Source organism: Euleptes europaea, chromosome 7, assembly GCF_029931775.1.
Source record: "Euleptes europaea isolate rEulEur1 chromosome 7, rEulEur1.hap1, whole genome shotgun sequence".
Taxonomy (NCBI): domain Eukaryota; kingdom Metazoa; phylum Chordata; class Lepidosauria; order Squamata; family Sphaerodactylidae; genus Euleptes; species Euleptes europaea.
Genome location: NC_079318.1, coordinates 78,955,683 through 78,983,119, shown reverse-complemented (window position 1 = coordinate 78,983,119; position 27,437 = coordinate 78,955,683). Strand labels below are relative to the sequence as shown.

The window sequence follows — 27,437 nt, the reverse complement described above, 5'->3', positions numbered from 1 at the left end:
CGCAACCCTGTGCGGCCAGCAGAGAATTTCCCACAAGGCCAACAGTGTCTTTTCTTTGGGGGGAGGGAATCCAACCAATCTTGCTCTGCAGCATCTTCATGTTCTTGAATCCACGCATTCTGGCCTCCTCCTCCTCTTCCCCTAGTGGCTGCTTCTGGCTGGATAGCGCTGTTTGGCCTCCTGCAGGAAGTTTCTGAAGGCTGGTTCTTCGTGGCTTTCCTCTGTCACTGAAACAAAAGGGAACAGAAACCCTGAGCAAGTGGATCCCACTGACAGCTTTAGGGCAAAGAACATCGTTGTTGAGAGCAGCCAGGACCGCAGGAAGAGGTGGAAAGACGCCCTCCCCTTCTGCCCCACTCCCTTGACAGCTAGTGTCAAGCAGGAACAGATCAAGGGAGAAGGTGTGGTACTCAAACCCACAGCAGGCTGCTGGGCTCACCCACCTTCTGGGGAAAGATTTGAAGGTGAAGAGGGCAGCGCCTTTCCCGTCCCAATGAGGAGGAACCCACTTCTGAGTGTGACCCTGTGTAAGAATCACTGGGCAGCCAGCGGCTGTGCTGTCACTGTCCGCAGACAGCAACGCAAGTGTGGCTCATTAAACCGTAGCCCTTAAGTGTCTCCATTTAGCGGAACCAGAAATGGAGCCAGGCACCATCATAGAATCATAGAATTGGAAGGGACCACCGGGGTCATCTTGTCCAACAATGCAGGAAATTCACAACTACCCCCCCACACCCCCAGTGACCCCTACTCCATGCCCAGAAGATGGGGGGTGGACTCTCTGGAACAGGGAAGGGCGTCGTCAGGTGGAAGTCAGATTCTGCTGCTCCAAATGCTATTTGGAACTGGGAAGGGCACAATCTGATTACTGGGGTAGCACAACATGAGATGACTCAGTTGTGCAGGAACTTTGTTATTCAAGAAGCTGCAAATGTTATGGAGCACTCTGCTACAAACAACTGCGAGGCCACTCCACTGAGAGTTATCCAAAATTAAGGCAAAAACAGTACGCTTAGTAGGTTTCAGATACACCAAGATAGTGTTATGATCTATGAACAGTTGTAACTTATTCATAACTGGCTACCGTATAAATATTTGCAGTCAATATATGTACCATCCCGCCCTTCTGTTTCCCCCTCTTCCTCTCTAGTCCAACCGAAAGGAAGAGCACTCTCCTTCACCTTAAGTAGCTTTGGAGACAAATGCAACTGCCCAAAAGCAATGAGGGGAGAGCCACACTGGCTCCTCCCCACACAGCCTTGCCAGGGGCCCGTGGCTGCCGCATTTCCACCATGTAGTGCATCCTTCCTCACCTTGATGGTCAATGTCATCGGTATCGCTCTCCTGGGCCTCATCCTCCAAAGTTCCTCGTGTCAGGATCAGCGCTGAAGGGCCCGACTCAGACTCGGCCGTTGAGCCTGGGAGAAACAAGGAAGCAGTTGCTCACTTTGCCCTGGCCATGTAGGGCTGGGCGTTGCCCCCACCCCCTTCCCCACCTTTCAGCGTGCCTCTGGCTTCTGCTCCCCACAGCCCAAGCAGAGCTGCTGCTGGCCCAGCACAAAAAGGATGGATGGACCACTGGGGAACTCTCAAGAGAGACTGGATAAGAACTGCATGGGGGCTCCCTGAACACATGAAGCTGCCTTATACTAAATCAGACCCTTGATCCATCAAAGTCAGTATTGTCTACTCAGACTGGCAGCGGCTCTCCATGCAGTCAGGCAGGGGTCTTGCATATCACCTACTTGCCTGGTCCCTTTAATTGGAGATGCCAGGGATTGAACCTGGGACCTTCTGCATGCCAAGCAGATGCTCTACAAACTGAGCTACGGCCCTTCCCTGGACACACTGAGGACCCCAACCGAGCCCAGCTGGAAACTCAAGACTGCAACAGTTGCTGCTTTCTCTCGCAGACACAGCACAGACACAGACAGCCTCCCGTAGTGAGAGTAGTTCAGCAGTGGAATCGGCTTCCTAGTGAGCTCCCCCTCTCTGGCAGTCTTCAAGCCGCAGCTGGAAAAACACTTGTCAGAAATGCCTAGCAGGGGGTTGGACTAGATGGCATGTTTGGTCCCTTTCAACTCTATGACTGGATTGACTTAATAAAGGAAGCCACAGCCCTCAATTTGCAAGATCTGAACAAGGCGGTTAAAAATAGGACATTTTGGAGGACTTTGATTCATAGGGTCGCCAAGAGTTGGAAGCGACTTGACGGCACTTAACACACACACACCTCTATGATTCTCACCCACATCCAAACTGCACAGTTGGGCTCAACAGACATGTAGAGAGGAACTAGCATGTCACCTCCTGCCGCCCCCAAACAACTGCTCCAATTGTCAAGGCAAGCCTTGGCAAAGATGCCTTCATGCCCGTGGCCTAAGCTGCTTCATACCTGAGCCAGCTGGGCTGTTCTCCAGAGGGACGGGGTCCATGTCTTGCTGTAAACGTTCTAGCTGCTCATGCTGCCGCTGGCTTTCAGCTCTTTCCTGCAACCCAGACAAGACCGCTCCCATTAACACAACAGCCCAAGTTCACCTATAGGCCAAGCCCAATAATACGTTTTGGTTAAGAGGAAGACAAGCCACTGAGGAGCAAGAGAGGAGTCCTGAAGACAACTCTCAGCCACACTCTTGAGAGGCAGGGAGTAAGATCTGCCAGTGCAGTGCCAGGCCACCGCCTAGCCAAAAATAGAGGTCATGTCAAGAGAGGCAAAACTGGACTACACAACATCCACCGATTTCGGGGAGGCCACTTCAGGGATCTCTGCTTGCTCTCAGTGCCCTGACACATCATTTGCACCCGCATGAAGCCCTAAGCTAAGGCTCTCAGGAAAAGGGAATCCGAGGAAAAGAGTGACCCCACTATGGAGGGGCAGCCCCATTTAAATCCACACAGAAGCTGGCTGGGGGGGTGGGGGAGAGTTGAGGTTTCAGAGGAACAGAAGGCTCTTTTCTCCTGCTACTAGATGGAACAGGTTACTCAGAGGGCCTGCCACTGGTTGAAGTACAGTTAACTTACAGCCGGTGGTGAAAGCAGGGGGGGAAATCTCTTTGAGATGTGCCCAGGATGGACTTCCACAGGGGAAGGCTTTCCAAATAGAGAAAGGGGATGGGGTGCATAATGCATCAGCTTTGCAATTCATTAAATCGGGATGTGTGTGTGTGTGGGGGGGGGGCTTTTGTTCAGCAAGACAACAAATAAGAGTACTGAGCCCAACAGCACCTTGATGGGATTGAAATGATTACAGCTGAATGTCCTTCACTGGCTCATTTCTCTCTGGGCATTTCCTTCGCACCAGGAATTCTTCCTGCAACTGAACTAGCTGCCACTGTACGTCACAGTTAAAACTCAACCACGTGAAGGGCCTGCCCTCCTACCTATTCTCCCGCTTTGCTTGCTTCCTTTGTTCTGAAAATTCTCCTAGGAACAACTCCCAAAGGCTTTCCAGACCCCAACAGAACAGGTGGGCTGATCAGAGACCAAAGGGGTAGAGACTCATGCTGACCCCCCAAAAAAGAAAGAGGATGAATGGTCCTGGGGGGGCAGGTGGAGAGAGTGGCGGTCAGGTCCAACTCAGAATGCACAGGATTGGATCCTATGCAGGATTTCCACTGATAGAGATTTTTTTGCTAATCCCACCCTCTTGCTGCAGACCTGCAAATCCCCTCCCCGATAACTCTGTTCCTGGGGTTTGCCTTCTCCCAAACCCAATATCACCTGATAGCTGAGCTGAGGCATTTCCACCCAGAGACAAATTAAGGAAAGCAAGCACACATCGATGTGCAGCCAGGGAGGGAGAGGCTGGCACTGCCGCAGCCAACAGAGCACAGGCAACATAAGGGGTGTGAAGCCGGGCACCTACCATTTTGTTCCTTAGGCGTTCATATTCCGGGCGGTAGTCCCTGGAGGGAGAGACAGAAACAGGTTCCACATATTAGTTTATGGATTGCACAGACTTGTGACCTGAGCATCTATTATTTATTTAATCGAATTTATAATCCACCCTCCCCAGCCTAGACCGGGTTCAGGGCGACTCACATAAAATAGATTTTAAGGTAAAAACCTGTTAAAACAAAACAATAGTTAAAACCAGCCTGCACAATCAGCCATACACAATAACCTACATCTAAAGGCACCACTGGTGTGAAATAGAGGCCAAAGCACACTGCAGCCTTCCACATCCCCAAGATGGAATAATTCAACAGGTAGGTGTGCATGGTAGGGTAGGGAGGCCAGCATTGATGGAAACCAACCGTAGCTGGCCTCAACCACAGGCCTGGTGGAATAGCTCTGTCTTGCAGGTCCAGTGGAAATCCCTGAGGTCCCTGGTCTCATTTGAGAAACTATTCCACCAGACAGGGGCCAGGGCAGAGAAAGCCCTGGCTGAGGCCAGCTGGACACTCTTTGACAGACACAGAGGTGCAGATGAACAGATGCTCCTATGCCGCCAGAGGCAACATCACCCTGAGCAGTCAGCTGTACAGTGCTTTGTTGACATAACTCAAAGATTTTCTGGAGATTTTCTTTCCTGTATGAACTCAGATCTACCCAGCGAGGCGCACAAAAGTTCATAACCCAGCCTGAGCCTACCAAAGGCCATGTATTCTGGTCACCCTCCCTAGAAGTAGGGCATCAAGAGGTCACAGTTAGGAAACTCAGCCAGGGGACTTGGTTAATGCAACCATTTAGTCATTGACCTATAAGATTTTATTGGCAGTTTATTAGAAGCAGGAATTAGCAATGTTCAATTTGATTAATTCTATATGTATGGTAAACAGCTATAAAATAATTAAATAAATAAGCAGTCACATAAATATTTGGTTAAGAATGATAGCCTTTGATTTAAAGTAAATGCATTTTTATAACGCAGGTTTTTTTTAAGATTACATGTTATTGTTCAGTGTTTTTAGGCTGTTAATATATGGTTCCCTTTGGAAAGCTTGACACACTGTATGTATGGGTTTGTAAATATGTTATGTTTTGAATCTTTTCCCTTCAATTAAAATTTATGGGGGGAAAAGATTCAGCAATCTCCTATTGTATTGCTGAGTTGGAAACAGGGACTGGAAGGGTGGGTCACCACCCATTAAGACAGTCTGGGCAGCCTTATGCTCAGTGCGGCCTATCTTGAAACGCAAGTACACCCATGGGTACCAGGGCTGCCACCCTGCGTAGCGTTCTGCCTCAGACTATCCTTGTTTTCTGAAGAAGTCCCGCTCACCTTTCATATTCATCAACTGCACTGGATACTTGTTCAAAAAATTCTTCCATCCCAGTTCCCTGGACGGCAGAAACACCAACCACCTAGAAAAGGAAAAATATTTATTTCTATGAGGGTTGAGGGAGCAGATTCCCTAAGGTCACTCTTGGAACTAAAGAGCTGCTTGGGAGTCCCACATTCTGTTGTGTTGCTAATGTGCTTGTTGCAACATCACCCCACAGCAATCCTCCCTCCACTCCCTGGAAGATCACAACAATTTCATTTTATGGATGGGGACACGCAGCTGAAGGAGAGATGCCCCAGGTCACCCAATATGGGTGGATTTGAACCAAGGCTGCCCGCTTTGAAGGCCAAGAGTCCTCCTGCCAGATGACACAAGCTTTCACATCAGCTAGTCCAAAGTAATTCCAAAGAACCACTGTGATACAGTAAAGCAATGGTGGAAATTGGGGGAGGGATTTCCTTGAGAAGGCTGACAGTATTGTTTGTTATAAATTTCATGTACCTCTTTTAGCATTTGTGTGTCAAATTCATGTACATGCGTTCTACCTTCAGTTTCGAGGTTTTCATTCAAAAAGCAAGCAAGCAAAATGCCAGGAGGGAAAGGGCTACGCAGCACACACCTTGAGCGAGCTATAGAACTCGTCCAACACCAGGCTCATGGAGCGGGTCAAATTACTGGCGTAGCTTGCTTCCTGGTTGAGAGCATCTTGGAAGACTTCAAAGTCCTGCATCCATTCCACTGCAAAGCTATGGTCGATGATGTCCGTCTGAGTAAAGAAAACAAGAATGCCTGGCGGCTAAATGCTTGCCCTTGCTTAGAAATCTGCTCCTGCCCTACTAGTTTTGCTACAGCATTATCCTGAACTGGCCCGACCTCAGCTACCAGAAGCTCAGCTGGGATTGGTGGAACCCCCATGACTGTTGCTTCTTTTCAGGTCTGGCAGGGGCAAGTTGATGGGTTACCCCTCTCAGGTGTGCAGCAGGGAAGATAAATAACTGAAAACTGTTAATTTCACCCTGCCTTGGGACATAACCATTGTATAAGGAAGCCTCAAAATGTTAAATCCCCCCTTCCCTGCTGAAAGCATGTAAGTGAACAAAGTCAACTGAAGGAAAGGGGAAAACCCAGAGCAGGCACAGAATGTTTGGTAAACATATCTTCCAGCAGATCCCAGGGAGACTGTGGAAACGATCATCAAGGGCCTAGAGGTAGTTTTGGAATGGATGAGAGCTAACAAGCTGCATCCATCTACCCAGTTGGGACACAACACTCCCTTAACCTGAGAACATTGACCCAATGGAATCAAAGAGTTCACACTCCCTGGCAACTTGATAGACAGAGACCTTTTATACACGGCTGTTTCACTTGCTGGCACCCCTCCGACTGCTTCGGATCTTTGTGTTGATTATGCATGCCGTTTTCAACCGTCAGAGGTTGCCTCGCTCGCCCCCTGCATTTCCCCGTGTTTTGCCCGCATTTTCAGGGATTTGTTGTAACTCGAATTTGAAAGTGCGGGCAAAACGTGGGGAAATGCAAGGGGGGAGCGAGGCGACTTCTGACGGTTGGAAACGGCATGCATAATCAGCACAAAGACCCGAAGCCGTTGGAGGGGTGATGGCAAGAGAAACAGCCATGCATTAAATACCTGAGTTAGGCATTACCACTCTTGATTTTTGGCATGACAAGGAAAATTCCTGGAACCTGAGACTTAACAGAAGTTGCATTGATCTGAGGCACAAACAGTGAACCTGTTGACACCTTGTGGAACACATGCAGTCCCTTCTGCATCCAGTCTGGCTAAGTCACAGGGAGCTGCCTGCATGACCTGTACTTCTGGAAACTGACCTTGATCTTCCCCACCTAGCAATAAGACAAGCCAACTGGGTCCAGAACTGGTGGGCCAGGGCTCACAAGCAGATCATGTCCTAGTCTAAGGTGGATCATACAAATGATACCAGCACCAGTTTCCTGTTGTTGCATCGAATACATGAGAAAGAGGGAGTGAATACATGAGAGAGGGGGATTGGGGGAGGACAGAGAGAGAAAGGAGACAGATGAGAAGCAGGATTGGGGATAAACATTGTGGATCTGGAAAGATCAAAGACTACGAAGACCATTTCACTCACCTTGTTCATGGCAACAATAAATGGGAGCTTGGTTTTATACAGGATGCTGAAAAGAACAGACATTGGTCAGGTAATTGGAGAAAGCCTTAGGCAAACTCAGTCTCTCCTTCCAGGTAAGGATTTCCATCACAAACGAGCAAGAAAGGTGTTTTAAGACACACAATCATGGCCCAGCAGGCAGAAGGAGCTGAGTAAGCAGAGCTTGTTTCACTGAAAGGCCCTGCAAGGGATCCTGCCAGAACTGGCCCTGCTATGACCATCCCCAGGGGTGCTGGGCAGCTCCTGAGAGTACAACAACACATCCTGGACAACCAAGAGAATCAGACCGGAGAGTCCAAGATTAGGATAGACCAGGAGCCAATCATCAACCACTGACATCTGAACAACAAATAAGAGGCCCTGCTAGATCAGACAAGTTGTCCATCTAGTCCAGCATCTGGTTTCACACAGTGCAACAGAGGCCAACTCCTTCCCCTTAATGTTGCCTCCCAGCACTGGTATTCAGAAGGTTCATGGCTATTAACCAGTGATGGATCTCTCCCTCCATGAACTGATGCTAGTGGCCATCACTCCACCTGCTGGCAATGAATTCCATAATTTAATATGGTTAGCCTTGTCTGCCCTGAGCAACCCACAGCAGGAGGAGTACTGCTCTGCAGCTCGCTGCAATCATTCCGTTCAGCACGCTGCAGATCAGATCTCTTGCATCCATTCTGACTGGGACTCCATATTAGCAGCAACAGGATCAGATGGTCCCAGTTATGCGGGACATCTTTCAGCTTCTTCATTCGGAGGATGTGGACAGGATTCTTGGCAGCTTGAGACCCACGACCTGCTGGTACAACCTTTAGTTGCCCTGGTAGATGACCAGCATCTGGAGACGGATGAGGGAGCGCAATCCTGTTAATTCTACTGGGCCTCTTGGTGGCTTTTGATACCATCAATCAAGGTATCTTTCTGGACCACTTCTGGGGATTGGGCCTGGGAGTCACCATTTTGCAGTGGTTCCATCCCTAACCCAAAGTTAGGTTTCAGAATGTGGTGCTGAGCGACTGCTGCTCAGACCCTTGGCCTCTGCAAGGTTCCAATTTTTTTAACATCAATGTGAAGCTGCTGGGGGACGTCATCTGGAGATCTGGGCTGAGCTGCAACCAATACATGGATGACACTCAGCTCTATCTTGCTCTTCCAGTAGATCCCAGCGAGGCTGTGGAAGCTGAACAAGTGCCCGGAGGCAGTTTTGGAATGGATGAGAGCTAACAAGCTGAAGCTTAATCCTAACAAACCAGAGTTGCTGGTGGTGGTGGGGAAGGCTTGACCCAGGAATTGGGACATCTGTTCTGGATGGGGTTGATAACATCTAGATTAGATGACTGCAATAAGCTCTATGTAGGGCTGCCCTCAAAGACTATCCAGAAGCTACAATTGGAACAGAATGCTGTAACCAGAATGTTGAGAGGAGTGGGTCATAGAGACCATATCACTTAAGAACATAAGAAAAGCCAAGCTGGATCAGACCAAGGCTCACCAAGGCCAACAGTCTGTTCACACAGTGGCCAACCATGACTGAAATCAGGGGTAAAAACGCAGCTGACACCATAGGCAATTTCTGCATCATTCCACCTTTCTCAGGAAGTCCTAGAGAGGAGAGGATCATGGAGGCTAAACTCCACTGAACTGGCCTTAAGTTTTTGGCATGCTGGTCACAACTACTGGTTAAGAACAGGCAGGCTAAAAGGAACAAGAGTAGACCCCAAAGGGTGGGGAGGTAGTTGTGAGTTTTCTGCATTGTGCAGGGGGTTGGACTAGATGACCCTGGTGGTCCCTTCCAACTCTATGATTTTACGAACAAGCAACTTTTAGCACTCTAACCCAGACAGGTCTCTTACCTGCAAGCATATAGCATGTTGGACATGAAAGTAACAGGATTGGTGCTGCGAGAGGTATCCATCACATAAACCACCAAGGATGGGAAAGACGATGCCTAGATGGGGCATTCATGCAGTAAGTGAGGCAGATCTACACATTTCCCCCACAACCCCTCCCTCCTAATTCAAACTGAATATCATATGAGAGGGAGGGCATCTTGGCCATCTTCTGGGCATGGAGTAGGGGTCACTGGGGGTGTGGGGGGTAGGTAATTGTGAATTTCCTGCATTGTGAGGGGTTGGACCAGATGACCCTGGTGGTCCCTTCCAACTCTATGATTCTGTGATTCTATATACTAACCAGGGCTTCGGTGATGATGGTTCCCGACGCTGACCAGGTGAATACCTCAATCTGCCCAGGTGTATCAATCAGGACATACCTGCAAGAAAAACAATTGGTTCTCCCTCCAAATTAAAATAATAAACCAAAAACACCAGGTGTGGGACAATGAACCAACACAGCCACTACCTGTAGAAGAGGGGTCACCTACCTACCTTTTATTTATTGAAAGCTACTTCTGAGTAATGGAAAATATCTTGAGCTACTTCCCCCCTCAGCATGTTACCTACTTTTATTCGGTCCCAGAAACAGAACATAGACTGGAAATGAAGCTATCAGCTAAGCAACACACAGAAAAACCTTATGAAATGAAAGCTTTAAAAAAAACTTAAAGCAAGCCTAGAGCAGACCTTTTTGTGATCTCTTCCTGGATCTTCTAGGGGATGTAAAAATACTTGACAAGCAGTCAACAAACTACCTGGTGGAGACCCTGCTGTAGAGAATCGAGAGGACCAATAATTTCCCTGTCTATTCCAGTCCAAAACTGACCCAAGAAAGAGAATGAGGAAGAATTGGAGGTTCCTTGGGAATCTGCTCCAGCCAGAATATTTGTTATCCCAACCTATGCCCCATCAGTAGGGTAAAGACATCAGGTGAGAAATGGACACAAGTTCAGCCATTTTAGGTAGCTCTGCTCAAGACAAGGCTGCCCCCCCCCTCCCGCTGATCTGGTGTTCCCACCCACCAACTCTATGCTGGAGTCTCTTGTTTACTCACTTAGATGCGCTCTGCCGCTTTTCAATAAATTTCATCACCTGGTGAGAAAGAGAAGAATCATCCAAAAGAGGCCTTGCCTTTATGCAGAATCTTGTTACTTAATTTATTTCTTAACTGTTTCTCCACAAATTGTGATAAAAGTGACTTAACACACAAACGCATAATGAAACAAAAAACCCCCAATAATAGCGAGAAAAAAAGAATACAGTGGGAGTTGTGGAGAGCGGTTATTTTCACAATGTTAGTGATATGCAGCACCATACATTTATATCAGCCTACTTTGTATGTTTATCTACTTAAAATTTAACCTGCCCTGAACCTTAGCAAATAACTGGCCTAGAATGTTATTTTTATTAATCAGGCTGGATTATCGAGCAACTACCAATCATAGTTTCGCTACATAGTGAAATCAGCATCCAAATTTTAAAAAATCCTGCATACCTGATCGAATCGTGTAGCAAAAAGATTGAGGGATGTCATGATGCCACCGTTTGGGCCCAATCCATATCTGTACCTTGTTCAGAAAAACTCACTTCAAACATTTTGGGCCCAGAGAGAGTCTCAAAAGAATCACCAGTCTTGGTTCAGCCAAATTTCTCCTGAGGGACAGGAAGTTAGAGGCTGGCAAAATCTAGCTGCTGTCTCTCTAAAGCTAGACTTCCTCACCAAAAATATCCAGGCGCCTACGACTTGGAGCTCCACACATCCATTTAGAAACCTCACTTCTCAGCCCCACCAGCCTGTTTGTGGAAGAACTCTGAGGCTTTTAATGAACTGCCACACGCTATTAAGTTGTAGGCATTGCCGATGAATCAAACCTCTCAGTTTAAAAGGGACTTTGGGCAACCTGACAAACCACAGAGTCGTCACACACACAGCCTTACCACATTTTTTTAATGCTGGGATGGGTTTTTAATCACTATCTTTAATCCCCCCCTTTTTAATTTTGTAAGCTTCCTTCGGCAGGTTCCCTGGAGAGATGGCATACACTTTTTAAAAAAATAAATAAGCAAACAAACCCTCTCAATCCACCGTGGTGTACAAAGATTGGCAACCCACCCAGCTCTCCTTCTCCAGCCAGGGCTGAGAATGGGCTGGAAGGCCAGAAACCTGCGTGTTCAGAGACACTCTGGGCTAGGGAATAGGCACCAGAAGAATTCTGGCAATTAAGAAACTTGCGGGGGGGGAGAGACCCATAATCTGCCCCCAGCGCTGCTCTGGCACCCTTTCTTCAGCACAGCTGGCAAAGGTTACCAGGCACTGGACTAAACAGCTTGTCTGCAAGGCTCCATTTTGGATGGTATCCTGAGAACGGCCATCACTCTGCCTTTTATTATCTAGGTACCAGCAGGGCCAAGTTTACGATCAGAAACTGCCAGGCAGAGAAGCAGCCTCTTTTCTGCTCCCCCCACCCCCCACAAATACTGAAAGTGATGGGGTAACCAGCAAAATCCTGAGCCAAATTAATTTAGCCCACTGTAACCCGAAGCTCCTTCCATCATGCCTAGTTGGATCTATTCACAACATTCATTCCCTCCCTCCCCCTCCCCCCAGGTGACCACTGATGGTTCCTCCAGTCTCACAAACTAGCCTGTTAAGGCAAGGATACTGTTTCATGACTTCTTTGTACTTCACAGTGTCTCGAATATCTAAAAAAACAGAAGGACAAGTTACTGCGATCCTCGTCAATTCAGGTAGCTTTGGAAGCTAATGCAACCCTCATCAAAAACACCACACAAAAGCCTTGCTCGGGGGCCCCAAAGAGATGCTCGCTTCTCTCATCACAAAAGAACCTACCTTCAGGGGCAGCATTTCACTCCTTGGCTCCCTCTGCGCTCCTCAACGACAAAAGCCACTCCCTTATCCCCTGCTCACCTCTTTCCCCGTTCCTCCCCCACTGCTTCTCTTTCCATCTGGGAGCTGCACCTCCGCCCTCACTCCCAAATACTGCCCGGCAGGCTTCATGCCAGCTAAACTTACAAAGAAATAGCTATTTAGTAAAGCTACTGATAGCTATTTAGTAAAGCTACTGAGCATGCTTTGGTCACATTATGAGAAGACAACAGTCACTGGAAAAGACGTTTCCCAACCACACTGACTGTAAAACTGGGCAAATACCCTAGCATCCCCAGTTAAAGGATCTGGGAGATGGTGATGTGACAGACCTCAGCCTAAGACCTCGGAAAACTGCTGCCAGTCGGAGTAGATCAGTGATGGCGAACCTTTCAGAGACTGAGTGCCCAAACTGCAACCCAAAACCCACTTATTTATCACCGAGTGCCAGTGTGGCAATTTAACCTGAATACCACCCCCAGAGGGGGCCCAGAGGGAGAGGCTAGGGTTGCCAAGTTCCTCTTTGTCATGAGTGGGAGGTTTTTGGGGTAGTACCTGAGAAGGGCAGGGTTTGGGGAAGGACTTCAGTGCCATAGAGTCCAATTGCCAAAGTGGCATTTTTTTCCAGGGGAACTGATCTCTATTGGTTGGAGATCACTTGTAATAGCAGGAGATCTCCAGCTAGTACCTGGAGATTGGCAACTAGTTGCTTAGTGTTTTCTCTCTACATATCAAGACAAATGGAAAGGTGTTTGGAGGATGGCTTGTGGGCATTTCAAAGGTGGAAAAGGACTGCACGCCCCTCCGCCCGCACTGACCCAGAGGGTGCCGAAGAAGCCGCTGGAGGGAAAGAAGGAAGGAAGGAAAGAAGGAAAGGGAGGGGGAAAGGGAAGGGAGGGAGGGAGAGAAAGAAAGAAAAAGAGAGAGAAAGGGAGAAAGAAATGGAGCGAGGGAGAGAAAGAAAAGTAGGGAAAGAAAAGGACGGAGAAAGAAAGAGGCCACTCAAGCATGGGAGGTTTTGCCTTGGATTTGCCACTCTCCAGATGCACATTTTCCCCCTCCGGGGCAGGACAGAGCCGGAAAGGCCAGCGGCTTGGAGGAACCGCACGTGCTGGCAGAGAGGGCTACGCGTGCCGGAAGTGGCACCCGTGCCATAGGTTCGCCAACACGGGAGTAGATGATACTGACTTTGATGGACCAAGGATTTGAGTCAGCACAAGGCAGCTTCATGTGTGTTTATGTGTCCCAGCCCCTTCTGCTTTAGCCAGAGGTCAAATCTGGAATCTCCTGCATCATGTTCCTGCGCTACGTGTCTTTTTAGTTCTGAACTACACAGTAGGGATTGCCAGTATTTTTGTGAACAAGATTGGGGGAGGGTCATGTCATGGGCCTGGCTCCAGAAGACTACGAAGGCCCATGTGCAGGAAGGTTACCAGGTTCTCACTTCTAGCAGTAGGGCTCCTGCTGATGAGCCGGCCATCCTGCTCCCACTCTCAAGACTAGCTGGAGAAAGGTCCAGAGGAGGAAATTATTTTGCAAAACATCATGGTAAAGTACCATGGACTTTCCAGGGACGGCCAGAGCATTGTCCAATGTTCTTAGGTGACATCTGAGTCTTCAGCCAGACATGACATCACACTACATCACCTCCACACCCATCCCTAATGCTCCCAGGGATGCTGGTCAGCAGCCTGGCACACCTACTGTACAGTGTGATTAGGGCAGTGCTCTGGGGAGTGGGAGACTTGTTGGTCTAGTCCTGGTGCCTGGCCCTTTCTGATAAAGGACACAAGGCAGATACTTTTTTTTTACTGTTTATATAACCAGTCTAGTAACCAAGCACAAATCCATTCTGAATAAGCCTATGGCTTTAAACTCTCAAACAGCAATCTCTGTGTCATTCATGTTCTTCATAAATTACCTGATGTGGACATACCAGCCTCTTTATGCTGTCTCACACAGACCATCTCAAAGGTCTTTTTCACTTGGGGGGGGGGGTTCACTTGCATTTCAGGTGACTAGATTCAAGAACAAGGTGCGTCACGTATCTGCTGCTATCAGTTAAAAAGAAAAGCGGCTCTCAATTCACTAAGAGGGTGGCAGTGGCCACTCAGATTGATTCCCAGCCGGGTTTTAAAGCCCCCCTTTGCAAACTAGCAACCCACATCCCTCAAAAAGAACGTCAACAATAGAATTGTTGTAACCTTTCAATTACTTCTAATTTTGTAACCCAGCAAAGTGGGGATTAGAGCCTGTGTCTCCCAGATCCTAGTTTGACCCTCTAACCACTGTACCACACTGGCTCAGAATTCAGAAACACTTCATAACTCTCATCTCTCTGATGTCAATTGTATCTTGTATTGCCTTGGTGAGGTCCCATTCATATACTGCACCAGGTCACCAATCCCAATCAGAATAGATATTAGTAACAGCTGTGGTGTTCCCTGTTTGATCCCATTACAGTTGACTCCGATATTCTTTTCAATAATCTGTACCAAACAGGAGCAACAACATGCTTCCAGCACACCCTCAACATTTGAGTAAAACACCATGAACCTTGACAGTCGCACAATCCTGGCAAGCTAACATCTGTAGCAGCAACACGCCCATTTTCAACAGCATTTTCTGGAAAATGAAACTCACCAATATTTGCTGGGAAAGGGAGCTCATGGACTGCAGGGTCCAAATTGATGACGTACGGAGGGGAATTCTTGCTGTGCAGGTAGGCAGTGAGCCTCTGTGGGAAAGCAAGCACATATCAGCTGGAAGGGAGGGAACGTCTCACAAACAAAGCCCCATAACCCCAACCAAGAGCCATCACAGAGGGATCCTCACAGGATAGGGGCTTGGGCTCGTCACTTGTATATTGCCTTCCCTCAAATATTCCCTGACAGGTGGGAAAGCAACAGCAAATGCATGAAAAAGCAAAGTGAGGGCAAAAGAACATAAAATGATTTCAATGCACTCAGACATATAGTGGAATAGCAGAAGTCTTTTTATGGGACTACCTCCCTTTATAAGCAGTGTCTTCTGAAATGTTAAGGTTCTGCCTCTGCCCAGTAATGTTGGCTAAACTGTGCTTGTTTTATCTACTAAGAAGCTGTTAGTGAACATTTGAGCAGCAGGCTGTCACTCTAGGAGCTGAGCTTTGCCTGTTGCCCAAACTTCAGTAACATTTGCCTGTTGCCAGAGGCTCTTCCATTTTTCCTGCCCACCGTGCCGATGCTTGTGTGTGTGTGTGTGTAAAGTGCTGCCAAGTTGCAGTTGACATATGGTGACCCCTTTTGGGGGGGGTTTCATGGCAAGAGACCAACAGAGGTGGTTTGCCAGTGCCTTCCTCTACACAGCAACCCTGGTCTTCCTTGGAGGTCTCCCATCCAAATACTAACCAGGGCTGACCCTGCTTAGCTTCTGAGATCTGTCGAGATCAGGCTAGCCTGGGCCATCCAGGTCAGGGCGCCTTGATGCTTAGCAGGCTTGTTTAAGCATCACTGTTTGAGATGGGAAACCGCAGACACGGTGGATGTGGAAACTAAATTCCCCAGCAGCCACAAGAGAGTCGGAGCTACCTGCAGTGCGAAGAAGGACTGCTAAAGCTAACCGGGCAGGGCGGGTTTGACATAAAGCTGATGAGCCATAAAAAGGTAGAGCAGGAGAGGGCTTGAAAAAGTCCCCATCAACAGTTAACGCAGGTAATTCCCAGTGGGTAGCCGTGTTAGTCTGTCTGCAGGAGTAGAAAAGGGCAAGAGTCCAGTAGCACCTTAAAGACTAACAAGAATATTTTCTGGCAGGGTATGAGCTTTCGTGAGCCACAGCTCACTTCTTCAGTTAACGCAGGGACAGCCTGCTACACCGGCCCCCTCATCCACCCTGCCCAAAGCCAGAGAAAAGAGGCGAACGCAGCACCGGCTCCCCACTCCTCCTGGGGACACGAAGGTCCGGCTTATCACCTGCACCAGCGCCGTCTTGCCGGAACCAGCCATGCCCAACACTAGGACGCACACCGGCGAACTAACAGCGGCTGCCGCCGCGGCCATTTTACCCCCGTTCCTCGGCTCTCTTCCGGGAACGGAGACGCTCCGTCCGTCCCAGGAGCATAGAGAGGAAGCGCCTTCGCGGCTGTTTTTGTCAACTCTTACGGGCACTTCCGGTTTTCGCCATAGAGACGCTGAGAGAGATCGACGTCAGAGGGAACGAAGCGGCCAATAGGCGCGTCGGCTTCGGCCGGAAGTCTAGGTGTTGGGTCACTCTGGTCGTGATGACGTCTTCGGAGGGCGCTGTCAAGCATGCGTGGCCAGGGGGGCGGCAGTGCCTTGGTGAGAGGGGCAGCCTAGATATCGGGGGGGGGAGGGGGGGAGAGGGAGGGGGGGAGAGGGAGGGGGGACTCTCACCCAAGCAGCGGGAGAGGCTCGGGCTCGACGTCCTGGTGTGGGAACTCCCCAGGCGGGCCGGGGTCTCCCTCTCCTGGGGCAGGCGAGCGGCGCGGCCTCTAGGCCAGCAAAGCGAGGGGGCCGCAGGAGGTTGGCTGAGTAGCTGTCCCCCCCCCCCGGGCACATCTTATTCCGCCTTCTGTTTGCCCCCGCCGCTAGGGTCCCGGACCAGAGTCCCGCTGCAGACCACATAGAGGCAAGCGAGCGCCAGTCACCAGACGGTAAGTTTGGTCTAGAGCAGTGGTTCCCAAAGTGGGCAGTACCACCCCTTGGGGGGGGCGGTGGGATTACCTAGGGGGGCGCTAGAGGTGGGCCCCTTCAGCTGTGTTGTTGGATAGAGTAGGGGGTGCTGGGGTCGAGTTTGCCGAACCAAGGGGGCGGTGGCCCGAAAAGTTTGGGAACCACTGGTCTACAGCCTCTTCCCCGCTGGTTCCAGTTGCTTGCCCTGCTTGGACACTGTGGGAAGGGGGCGGGGGAACTGGACTATGAGGGGCCTGAGCCCTGCTAGCATCCTGTTTGACTCAGAGGCTCACAAACAGAGGACAGAGCTGAAGCCCCCCCCCCCCATGTTGCCTCCCAGCACTGGTATACTGAGGTTGCATTCAGTCACCATGGGTAGTAGCGACTGATGGATCTTTTCTCCATTAATTTGTCTAATCCCCTTTTAAAGCCATCTGTGTTTGTGGCCATCACTATTAACTACTTGTCAAGTAAAGAAGAGTTTCCATTTGTCTGCACTGCCCATCGTCTTCATCATGCCCCCAAGTTCTAACATTATGGAAGAAAAAAATTCTCCCTGTCCATTTGTCAGGAAGTAGCCCCTGCCATTCTGGCTGTCAGGAGCCCTAGGGTGCACAGTAGCCCTGCTTGGACAGGGACAACCTTCTGTAAATACCTTCTCTTCTCAGGGCCAAGGAGTCAGAGGAGTTCAGCACGGGTTTGCGGAGTTCGGAAAACAAATATGAGGAATCTTCAAATGATTCTTCTTCAACCTCCTCCAAAGGGCTGGGCAGTGAGAACCCAGAATCTGGGAGCAATGGAGCCATCCGCAGGCCAAACTACTGGCTGGAGATGAGGGGACTAAAGCCCGCCCTGAACAAGGCTGTGGAGAAGAAAGGTACCCTGGGGCAGGCTTCTTGGTATCAGAATACCCTGCACTCCTAAGGTTGGAAAGATGCTCCATGTATTTCAGTGATGGGACTTGGATGCATCTAATTAGAATTAGAGTGTGACTTGGACTCTCTTGTTTAAAATGTCAGACAGTTTTCAGTTCTTGGGGCCTTTATTAAGTGTACAAGAACTTGCAAGCATTCATCGAGATGGAGTGCATTAAAGTAAATTTTCTTTTACAATCTTAGGTTGAAAATACTCTAACTCTCTCTAGACCTGTAACTTTAATTCCCAAGACAGTTTCAGAGGTTTGGAAGACAACTAGGCCAAATATGAGATAATGTGCTCGGATAATAAAATTTTCAAAATAGGTTTACGATTGGTCCTTTTTCTATCAAGTCTTCAGGAGTCAGTCTGTTCTGAGGTCTAAGCTATTTTCCTCTCTTTTTAAGTATCAGACCAGGACAGCAGAGTCTGAAGTTCAAGTGCTTGCTTGGTCATGAAGAACACTTAGATAATTTTGGGCCAGGTACTTTACCTTGTAGGATTGTTGTATGGATATAATGCAGAAGAGGTAAACCACACATGCTGCTCTGAGCGACTTTGAGGAAGCGTGGGATTTAAAAAAATAGCTCTTGCAAAGGAAGCAAATGTTGAATGTTTTTCCTTTGGGCTGGGTCACTGTTCTTAAAACACACGTGCTGCCTAAAGAAACACATTTGTCCTGAGGCCTTCCATTCGTCAACTATTCCTACTATTCTACACATTCACTATACATCTGTAGGTGTGGGGGAGAACTTGCTGCTTGCTTGTATGTGCTGTGTTCTGTGTGTGGATGAGCAGGTATCTATTAGTAGTATTGGCAGTATGTAGAAGGCCCATTGCCAACTGAGCCCTAGGCTGGCTTTGGATGTTTACCTGCTTCCCATGAAGAAAGAGTCCAGTAGTCTTGCCATTGGGTAAGGATGCTGCTGGTCTCGGCGCATGCGTTTTCTTCTCCACTCTTGATCTCCTTGGCCTCTTTCTATTCTGTCTTCAGCTGGAGAGCCTGTGTCCAAGGGAAAGCGCAGACTGGAACAAGATGGCGATGAAGAATATGAGGAGCTTGCTGGGAAGAAGCAGAAAGGGTCTGGTGAGTACAGTTCTTCTGGATTCCCTTCCCTGATTTGCCATATATCCCTTGTTTCCTTTCTGTGGGGACAGAAGATCCTGTTCTGGCATGTGCTGTTCTTTTGGCAATCTTATGCCTGCACTTATCTATTTGTGTCCGGTGAGCTTCCTGGTTGGGAAGGGATCATGGCTCAATGTGGGAGCATCTGCTTGGCATGCAAAAGGTCCCAGGTTCAATCCCCGGCATCTCCAGTTAAGGACCAGGTCATAGGTGATATGAAAGACCCTGGAGAACTGCTGCCAGTCTGAGTAGACAATACTGACCTTCATAGACCAATGGCTTATTTTTATTTGATTGTTTATTAAAACACATATAGCCCGCATTTCCTCATGGTTCAGTATAAGGCAACTTCATTTACTTTCGTATATTTGTGCATGTTCACAGTGGGCAAACTATATTTCTTTGGTGGGGGGTGGATCCTTTTGCATTTCTCTGGGCTTAGGTCTCTCCCTGTGGTTGGTAGCAGAATGGGAGGGGGCTTTGGCCTCCACACAGAGAGGGTCCTGGCAGCCATGCCAAGTTCTCACATCTGCTTCTGTCTGTGCCAGGAAAACAGGAGCAAGTGGGGAGACGGCCTCATCACAAGCCCAAAAGCCGACGTACCAAAAAAGACCCACCAACATATGCAGCAGGTAAAGCACAGGGAACTGGTTGCTGTACAGGGTCCTTGGTGTTGGACGCAAGCTTCAGCTCTGGTCCTTGGTGGTGCTCTCCGGTCTTCACTGACACTGAAGAAACAGCCATGCATCTGGCCTCCTATGTGTGCCCAGACCCAGAAGGTGCATAGGTGGTTGCAGAGGGACTTGCTGGAGTGTGCAACTAGGGGAGCTAGCATAGCGTAGCGGCTGTGAGAATGTGTTGTGATCTAGGAGGTTGCTGGTCTAAACTGCACCTCTGCCATGAACTCAGGAAGTGGCCTTAAGCAAGCTACTCTCTTGGCCTCAACCATCTTTCCATCATATTGGTATAGTAATACTGACCTGTTCTAAGTAACTATTTTAACTATTTAACCATTTTAATAGCAAATCTATTTTGTATTTGTTTTTATCCTGTACTATTTAACTATGCAAATTTGCTTTATTTGATGGTCTATGACTGCAAATAAATTGTTGTTGTTGTTCACCTGTTCTAAGGATAGCATGTAAAGTACTTGGATCCCTGAACACACTATAGAATGAGAATTAGTATTGTTGTTATTAGTACATGAAGGTAGCTGGAAACCTCAGCTGCACCTGGAGTCCACCTTCTTTTATAGTCTCTCACAAGGAGAACCCTGTAGTTAGAGCATGTATACACGACTAAAGCTCCTTGTTAGAACACCCATTACCCCTCCCCATGCCTGTGATGTAAAGCGTCCTATGTTCCTCTCTTAAAGAGGAGGGTATGTATGGATAATCTTCAGGCTACACTGAAAAACTGGATCCTCCCATTCTCTGGCAGGCAGTCAAGAGGAGCGGTGGCATTTGGCGATTCTGGATAAGGGTCGTGTCACTTGCCCAACCTGCAGAGCTGTCGTGAGGAAGACAGTCGAAGGACTGAAAAAGCACATGGCCAACTGCCAGCGGGTGAGTCAACGGGAGGCCAGCTTCCCCCAGGCCATTTTCTCCTAACCCAAGGCAGGAGCTTCTGCAGCTAGGGCAGGCTTCCTTTGCAGTTGAGTTTTTACAGCCCCAGGATATTGTTTCCTTATCTCATCCTATAGGAGAGGGAAATAGTTCATGCCAGGCTGTTTATATGGCATGTACAGAAAAACAGAGGCTTTCTCCTTCAAATTTTGGCATAGTTTGGACACAGTGCTTTCTAAACAGTACTTCCAGCTCTCTCTGTTCCTTATCTGTTGGACTGAGGAATAAACAAGGCAGCTCCTAAAATGTTCCTTCTGTGTGTGTATGTTTGTGTGTGAGAGACAGACAGAAAAAGGAACGGCCCAGTTTCTTAGGGGTTTCAGGACCTGTAGTCAGAGAAAAATCTAGTAGTAAGGACTGATTAGGAGCCCCGTGGCACAGAGTGGTAAGCTGCAGTACTGCACTCAAAAGCTCTGCTCACAACCTGAGTTCGATCCCGGCGGGAGTCAGTTTCAGGTAGCTGGCTCATGGTTGACTCAGCCTTCCGTCCTTCCGAGGTCAGTGAAATGAGCTCCCAGCTTGCTGGGGGTAAAGTGTAGACGACTGGGGAAGGCACTGGCAAACCACCCCGTAAACAGTCTGCCTAGTAAACATCGGGATGTGACGTCACCCCATGGGTCAGGAATGACCCAGTGCTTGCACAGGGGACTACCTTGCTAATGTGTTTTGTTAATCCCAGGAGGTCTTCACATGTCAACACTGTGGGAAGCAGCTGCGGTCTCTGGCAGGAATGAAGTACCACGTCATGGCAGACCATAATAGCCTGGTAAGGTGGATGTTGTACATCAACAAACAGCCTTGGTCTTCAAGGCTGGAAAAGCTGCTGACCCTGTATCTCTTATAAACTTGCTTTGTTGTCACAGCAAATGATGGGACAGGCCTCCCCGCTCTGCTAGGGACCTTTGACTAACCTGTTTTTTTTATGTTAGCTGAGTTGGCTCCTAATACCCTACACTGGAATGCAGAAGGTTGTTGATTACTGCTGTGCCCTCCATCCCCCAGATTCTTCACTGCAGGACCTGAAACAATTAGCACTGTAAACCAAATACATTCGCAGCCGCTTTTAGAAGAAGAAGAAGAGTTGGTTTTTATATGCCGACTTTCTCTGCCACTTAAGGGAGAATCAGACCGACTTACAATCACCTTCCCTTCCCCTCCCCACAAGAAGTGGGGAATCAAACCTGATTCTCCAGATTTGAGTCCGCTGCTCCAAACCACCACTCTTAACCACTACACCACTCTGGCTCTAGTCTGTCATAACGAGGATCCCAAGTTTCTGCTTTAGGAGTTAGTTCCTAAAGTACATCCTCAGCTCCTGAGTACGTCCTCCTTCAGGTGTGGCATTGTAATCCAGAGCCGTTCCCTGGAGGCGATGGCCCAGGGTCACCCTTTTCCTTTCCTGCTTTGCACACAGCCCGTGGCGAAGGTGGGGGGCCAGCTGGACGAGCAGAGCGAGAGAGACCGCCTGCGGACAGTGCTGAAACGGATGGGGAAGCTCAAGTGCATGAGAGAGGTGAGTGGCAGGAGCTGCCTGGGCCTTCATTTGCATCCTGTTGCTGGCTCAGGGTTACCTGGGTGGAGGTGTGCGTTAGCGATGAGGAACGGACTCTCTTGGGATCACTCTGGCTGGTGGTATTCTTTTCCTATTTGATGGGGAGAGGGAAGAGGGTCTGGCTCCCACCATTGAGGTCCCCTCCCACACTTGTGCTTTGTGTGCCACCATGGTGCAGAGCAGCCCCCTCATTTTCCCAGACTTGACAAGTTTCAGAGGGTCAAGAATTGCAAGGACTCTTTCTGTCGTCAGGATCAAGTAGGTTTCTGAATGTTCGTTCTGTGTGCTTTTGCCTTCCTTCCCAGGGCTGCACAGGCAGCTTCACCACCGTCATGGGCTACCTCTACCATGCCCAGAAGTGTGGGAAGGCAGCTGCCGAGCTGGAGAAGCTGGCTCTCAAGTGCCACCATTGCAGCAAGTGTTACAAATCTAAGGCTGGCCTCGTTTACCACATGAAGTCTGAACATGGACCGGTGAGTCACTGTGGTGATGGGGGGGATTGACTAGGAAACATGCATGCATATGAGCATTCTTCCCTTTGTCTCCTCTTCCCTGTTTCAAAAAGCAAGTCTTCTGTGGGGAGCAGGCTTTTGCCACTGGCAGGGTTGCAGAGCAGGTAGACTTAGGAAAGAGGGAAGATGCAAAGCTCAGCTGTGCCCTCAGAGTAGAATGCTCCTGGCGGGCACATGACAACCTGCAACATGTCCAGAGGAGGGCAAGAAAGATGGTGAGGGGTCTGGAGACCAAGTCCTATGAGGAAAGGTTGAAGGAGCTGGGTATGTTTAGCCTGAAGAGGAGAAGACTGAGAGGGGATATGATAACCATCTTCAAGTACCTGAAGGGCTGTCATATAGAGGAGGTGTGCTGAGTTGTTTTCTGTTGCCCCAGAAGGTTGGACCAGAACCAATGGGTTGAAATTCAATCAAAAGAGTTTCCAACAGTTAGAGCAGCTCCTCAGTGGAACAGGCTTCCTCGGGAGGTGGTCAGCTCTTCTTCCCTGGAGGTTTTTAAGCAGAGGCTAGATGGCCATCTGTCAGCAATGCTGATTCTATGACCTTAAGTAGATGATGAGAGGGAAGGCACCTTGACCATCTTCTGGGCATGGAGTAGGGGTCACTGGGAGTGTGGGGTGGGGGGAGGTAGTTTGGAATTTCTTGCATTGTGCAGAGGGTTGGACTAGATGAACGTGTGGTGGTCCTTTCCAACTCTTATGATTCTATGACTGCTCAAGATATTTGATCAAAAGAGCTTTAATCAGAGGGAAGGAAATGATGCTTCTGCCCCTTGCTTCCTTGGTGAGGTAGGCCTGAGAGAGCTGCTGCAAATGAGAGGGCTGCCCTGGCTAAGTGCCCGTTCAAGGGGTTGTTTCCTTCCTGACTCCAGTGGCTTCTCGTGCTAGGCTGGTGGGGAGAATTAGCGTGGCGCAGGCAGGCAGAACGGTGACCATGGAGTCTTTCTTGGTTCTTCTTGCCAGGTTACTTTTCTCCATGAAGAAGTCCGGCCTGCTTGCCAGAAGGAGGCTGACACCGAGCCCAGCGGTGGAGGCCGGGTTCAAAGGAAATCTGCCAAGGTGGCTGCCTACTACTTGCATGAGCTGGCCAATGAGGAGTTGGCCAAGGAGTGGCCAAAGAGGAAAGTCCTGCAGGATCTTGTTCCTGATGACCGGAAGGTGTGAGAAGGGACCGCGTGGCATTTCCTGGCCTTTTGACTTCCATGTTACTGTGCCTGGGTAGTTTTGTCTGGAATATAGATTTGGTGTTCTTACCTAGTGTCAGAAGTCAGTTGGGCTAATCTTAACGAGCTCCCACAAGCAGCGTGCAAGCAAAGATGCAGTTGGCATCTACCTAGCACCAATCCCAGTTTCCCAACAAAGATTTAACTTCCCTTGCAGTGCCATCCTAAGCAAGCCTTCTCAGAATCCTGTTCAGGTCTGTTCAATAGGGATTACTCCCAGGAGAGTGTTACAGAATTGTAGGGAATGGGATCCTCTAGAAAAACAAGAAGTTTGTGTGCAGACTCTTGTGCTCCTGTTGGAAAGTCATATCCAGGCTACAGGTTGACTTTTAGGACCATTCGCAAGCTTGGGTATGTTCATTTCCCCCCCCCCCCCCTGTGAAGCCTTAATGGTCTTCATCACTGAAATTAGAGATTCTTGGCACTCTGAGAGGGTTGCTGGTTTCCCGGCTTGCTGGGGGTTAAGGGTAAACGATTGGGGAAGGCAATGGCAAATCACCCCGTAAACATAGTTTGCATAGTTATTGTCGTGATATGACGTCACCCCATGGGTCAGTAATGACCTGGTGCTTGCACAGGGGATTACATTTACCTGTTGGGTTCTGCTGTATCTCTATGACCGCTGCTCCCCTAACTTGGCATGGAACTTCTCTGGCAGCAACAGATCATTATGACCATGGGAGGGGAGGCTCTCTACAGAGACAGTTGTAACCATGTTAGATGGTGGCTGTCTGCGTAGAATGGTATTTGCAGGTGTCTCCAGGACTTTCCAGGGGCTGCTATTCACTCTGCCTTCTGGATTTACTCTCTCCGGTTTCAGCTGAAGTACACTCGGCCAGGGCTGCCCGCTGTTAGCCAGGAGGTTCTGTGCAAGTGGAAATCGGAGATAAAGATGTACCGACGGATCCACTGCCCCAACCAGGTAATGGTGGAAGGCCATGCTTGGCTTAGGGGAGCACACAACAGAACTGTCCGCTTTCTGTGGTCAGCTGGCTTGCGGGGATGTGTAATCTCCGGCCGGGGCCACCTCTTCCCTTTCCGGTGACACCATAGCTGTCATTCTCCTGCTGCCATGTTGTAAGGGGAGGAGGGGGTCAGGACTGAAGCCCCTAAAAAGTGCCGAGCAGAGGCTGCTGAGCGATCCTCCAAGTTTCCAGCTCAAATCTTCTGAAATAATAACTCTGTAGCCTCCAGCTTCAATTATTGTGGCCGCTGGCCAAGGTCTTCAGCCTTCCTTATAGCTTCTAGCAATTTGCCAACTCTCTTCGCTTGCAGCCAACGGCCTAACATCGGTTGGCCTTGAGCCATGCTGGGGTGGTAACTGGTTTCCCCTTTTTCTTGTTCTGCTCCAGGGTTGCGAGTGTGTCTACAGCAGCATCTCAGGACTCAAAGCCCACCTGGGGAGCTGCACCCTGGTACGTGTACCAGTTCTTCCTTTACGGTTGGGTGCAGTTCAGCAAGCTGTGTGTTGGGGAGGGGGGGGGGCTTCTGCCTCAGCATCCAGCTGGAGTCCACCAGCTCTGAGGAGACACGCCCCCCAGACAGAGCCAATGACCTAACCTGAGAAGCAATCTGGAAAGAACCCAGAGCTGGTTGTCGCCTTCTGTCTTAGTTTAGGGTCACCGCTGGGAATGTTATGAAAATCAGTTTGCATCAGTGTTTGGCTCTCGTGGACCTTTCTTGCACACCCAGGGTAGTGCCGATCACCACTTTAGGGTCAGGAAGCAATTTTCCTCCAGACCAAATTAGCCAGAGATCCTGGAGGGTGGTTTTTTTTTTTGGAGGGGGGGCTCTTCTGGGCATGGAGTAGAGGTCACCGGGGGTGTGGAGGGGGGAGGCAGTTGTGAATTTCCTGCATTGGGCAGGGGGTTGGACTAGACGACCCTGGTGGTTCCCTTCCAACTCTGTGCTTCTATTATTTCTTTCCCTCCAACTGTAGGGTGAATTTGAGGCTGGAAAATACAAGTGTCTGCTGTGTGAGAAGGAGTTTGTGTCTGAGAGCGGAGTCAAATACCACATTAACACGGTGCATGCTGAGGTAAGAAATGTGGGGTGCTGGGGGGGGCAGGCCTCTCCCCCTAGCCCTTGGTCACACAACCTTCCCGCTTTGGGATGAGCATGTGAGGCCGCTGTGTACCAAGTCTGGCCCTACGTCTCTTAGGTTATCAGTTCTGACTGCCGGGAGCCCTGCAGGGCCTCAGCAGACAAGCTTTCTCCATCACTTGCTGTATGAGATTCTTTAGTTGGAGCTGCCAAGGATGACCTAGGCCAGTGGTTCCCACACTTATTGAGCCATGAAGTACTTTATACTAAAGCAGCGGTTCCCAAACTGTGCTCCACGAAGCACTTGGTGCTTCGCAAAACGTCTCCTAGTTGGTGACGAGATTGGAAAGAAGAAGAGTTGGTTTTTATATGCCAGCTTTCTCTACCACTTAAGGGAGACTCAAACCGGCGTACAATCACCTTCCCTTCCCCTCTCCACAACAGACACCCTGTGTGGGGCTGAGAGAGCTCTAAGAGAGCTGCGACTTGCCCAAGATCACCCAGCTGGCTTCGTGTGTAGGAGTGGGGAAACAAATCCAGTTCACCAAATTAGCCTCCACTGCTCATGTAGAGGAGTGGGAAATCGAACCCGGTTCTCCGGATCAGACTCCACCGCTCCTATCCACCACTCTTAACCACTACTCTCATTTGGTTTAGTATATAGGTGCTATGTGAAAATTAGTGTTGACTAATTTCTCTCCTGAAAAGTACTCCATGACTCAGAATGTTTGGGAACCGCTGAACTAAACCGAACGACAGTAGTATTTTTCTTTCCAATCTCTTCACGGAGCACTAGGAGATGTTTCGTGGAGCACAGTTTGGGAACCGCTGACCTAGGCATTTCTGTTTGCAAAGAACGTCCTGTGATGCCCAGGGGAGGTCTTCCCTCTAGCTGTGTAGGTAACGGCAGCTGATTAAGGACAGCAGCGACTCAGACGTGCTCGCTCTGCTTGCCCCCTTCCACACCTACTCACAAAACACCGCCTTGTTTTGTGTTGTCTTCTTCTCAGGACTGGTTCGACGTTAACACCAACACCACCAAGAGTTTCGAGAAGCTGATGAAGCTGCGGCAGAAAGGAGCGGAGCAGAAGCGGCAGCGCAAGAAGCATCTGGGGAGCCGCAGCCGCAAGAGGCGCCCTAGGACCGTGTCTCCGAAGAAGTCCCCCCGGGCGGGCGCACAGCAGAGCCAGCAGAGAGGGAAGGCAGGCCTCTCTCACCCCGCAGACAGCGAAAGCAGGAGCAGCGAGGAAGACGACGCTCACCCTCCGAAACATGGACACAAAAAGGGGAGGAAATAAGCCCCAGCAGCAGCCCTCGAGAGGAAGGGGCAGAGCAGGCCGCCTCCTGGAAGCCTGGCACGTAGGCCCAGTGGAGAAGGCCAGGGCTTCAGAAAGGGGAGCCAGCGAGGGACTCTGAGTTGCCTGCCCGCCCCCCTGATCATGTTTGGCTTCATTCGTTGTCTAAGAGACTCACTCTGCAGTTCTCCGGACAGTTAGATGGGTACAAGCCCCATCGAGCTGTGTGGGGTTGGCTTCTAAGTCAACATGCACAGCGTCAATCTTTTTTTCTCTGGCTGCTGGTTCACTTTACTGGCTCCTCG

At 49.5% G+C, this 27,437-nt stretch overlaps 2 protein-coding genes across 2 annotated transcripts; one reads left to right on the top strand and one right to left on the bottom strand.

The window, feature by feature from the left end:
- Window positions 1-91: 91 nt before the first annotated feature.
- Window positions 92-16,216, bottom strand: GPN1 (GPN-loop GTPase 1). Its single transcript, XM_056852300.1, has 14 exons — window positions 16,123-16,216; window positions 14,816-14,909; window positions 11,949-11,988; window positions 10,781-10,847; window positions 10,340-10,377; window positions 9,584-9,662; window positions 9,244-9,338; window positions 7,355-7,400; window positions 5,848-5,994; window positions 5,225-5,307; window positions 3,866-3,905; window positions 2,396-2,489; window positions 1,314-1,418; window positions 92-227 (listed from the first exon to the last, which is right to left on the bottom strand). Exons 1-14 carry the CDS (start codon window positions 16,207-16,209, stop codon window positions 142-144), a joined length of 1,101 nt encoding a protein of 366 aa, XP_056708278.1. The 5' UTR covers window positions 16,210-16,216; the 3' UTR covers window positions 92-141.
- Window positions 16,217-16,383: 167 nt separating this feature from the next.
- Window positions 16,384-27,135, top strand: ZNF512 (zinc finger protein 512). Its single transcript, XM_056852293.1, has 14 exons — window positions 16,384-16,488; window positions 16,762-16,823; window positions 17,511-17,719; window positions 18,752-18,844; window positions 19,432-19,515; window positions 20,324-20,448; window positions 21,188-21,274; window positions 21,923-22,021; window positions 22,366-22,533; window positions 23,535-23,729; window positions 24,615-24,716; window positions 25,147-25,209; window positions 25,734-25,832; window positions 26,848-27,135. Exons 1-14 carry the CDS (start codon window positions 16,459-16,461, stop codon window positions 27,133-27,135), a joined length of 1,704 nt encoding a protein of 567 aa, XP_056708271.1. The 5' UTR covers window positions 16,384-16,458.
- Window positions 27,136-27,437: the final 302 nt, after the last annotated feature.

What these genes read in the sequence shown, in the direction of transcription:
- GPN1 (XM_056852300.1), bottom strand. Translation starts at nt 16,209, where the DNA reads ATGGCCGCGGCGGCAGCCGCTGTTAGTTCGCCGGTGTGCGTCCTAGTG. An exon ending in AAGCGGCAGAGCGCATCTAA is followed by an intron (nt 9,663 to 10,339) that starts GTGAGTAAACAA and finishes TTTTTCTTGCAG; the next exon opens with GTATGTCCTGATTGATACAC. An exon ending in TTATTGTTGCCATGAACAAG is followed by an intron (nt 5,995 to 7,354) that starts GTGAGTGAAATG and finishes TTCTTTACTCAG; the next exon opens with ACGGACATCATCGACCATAG.
- ZNF512 (XM_056852293.1), top strand. Translation starts at nt 16,459, where the DNA reads ATGCGTGGCCAGGGGGGCGGCAGTGCCTTG. An exon ending in AGGGGGGCGGCAGTGCCTTG is followed by an intron (nt 16,489 to 16,761) that starts GTGAGAGGGGCA and finishes CCCCGCCGCTAG; the next exon opens with GGTCCCGGACCAGAGTCCCG. An exon ending in CCCACCAACATATGCAGCAG is followed by an intron (nt 19,516 to 20,323) that starts GTAAAGCACAGG and finishes ATTCTCTGGCAG; the next exon opens with GCAGTCAAGAGGAGCGGTGG.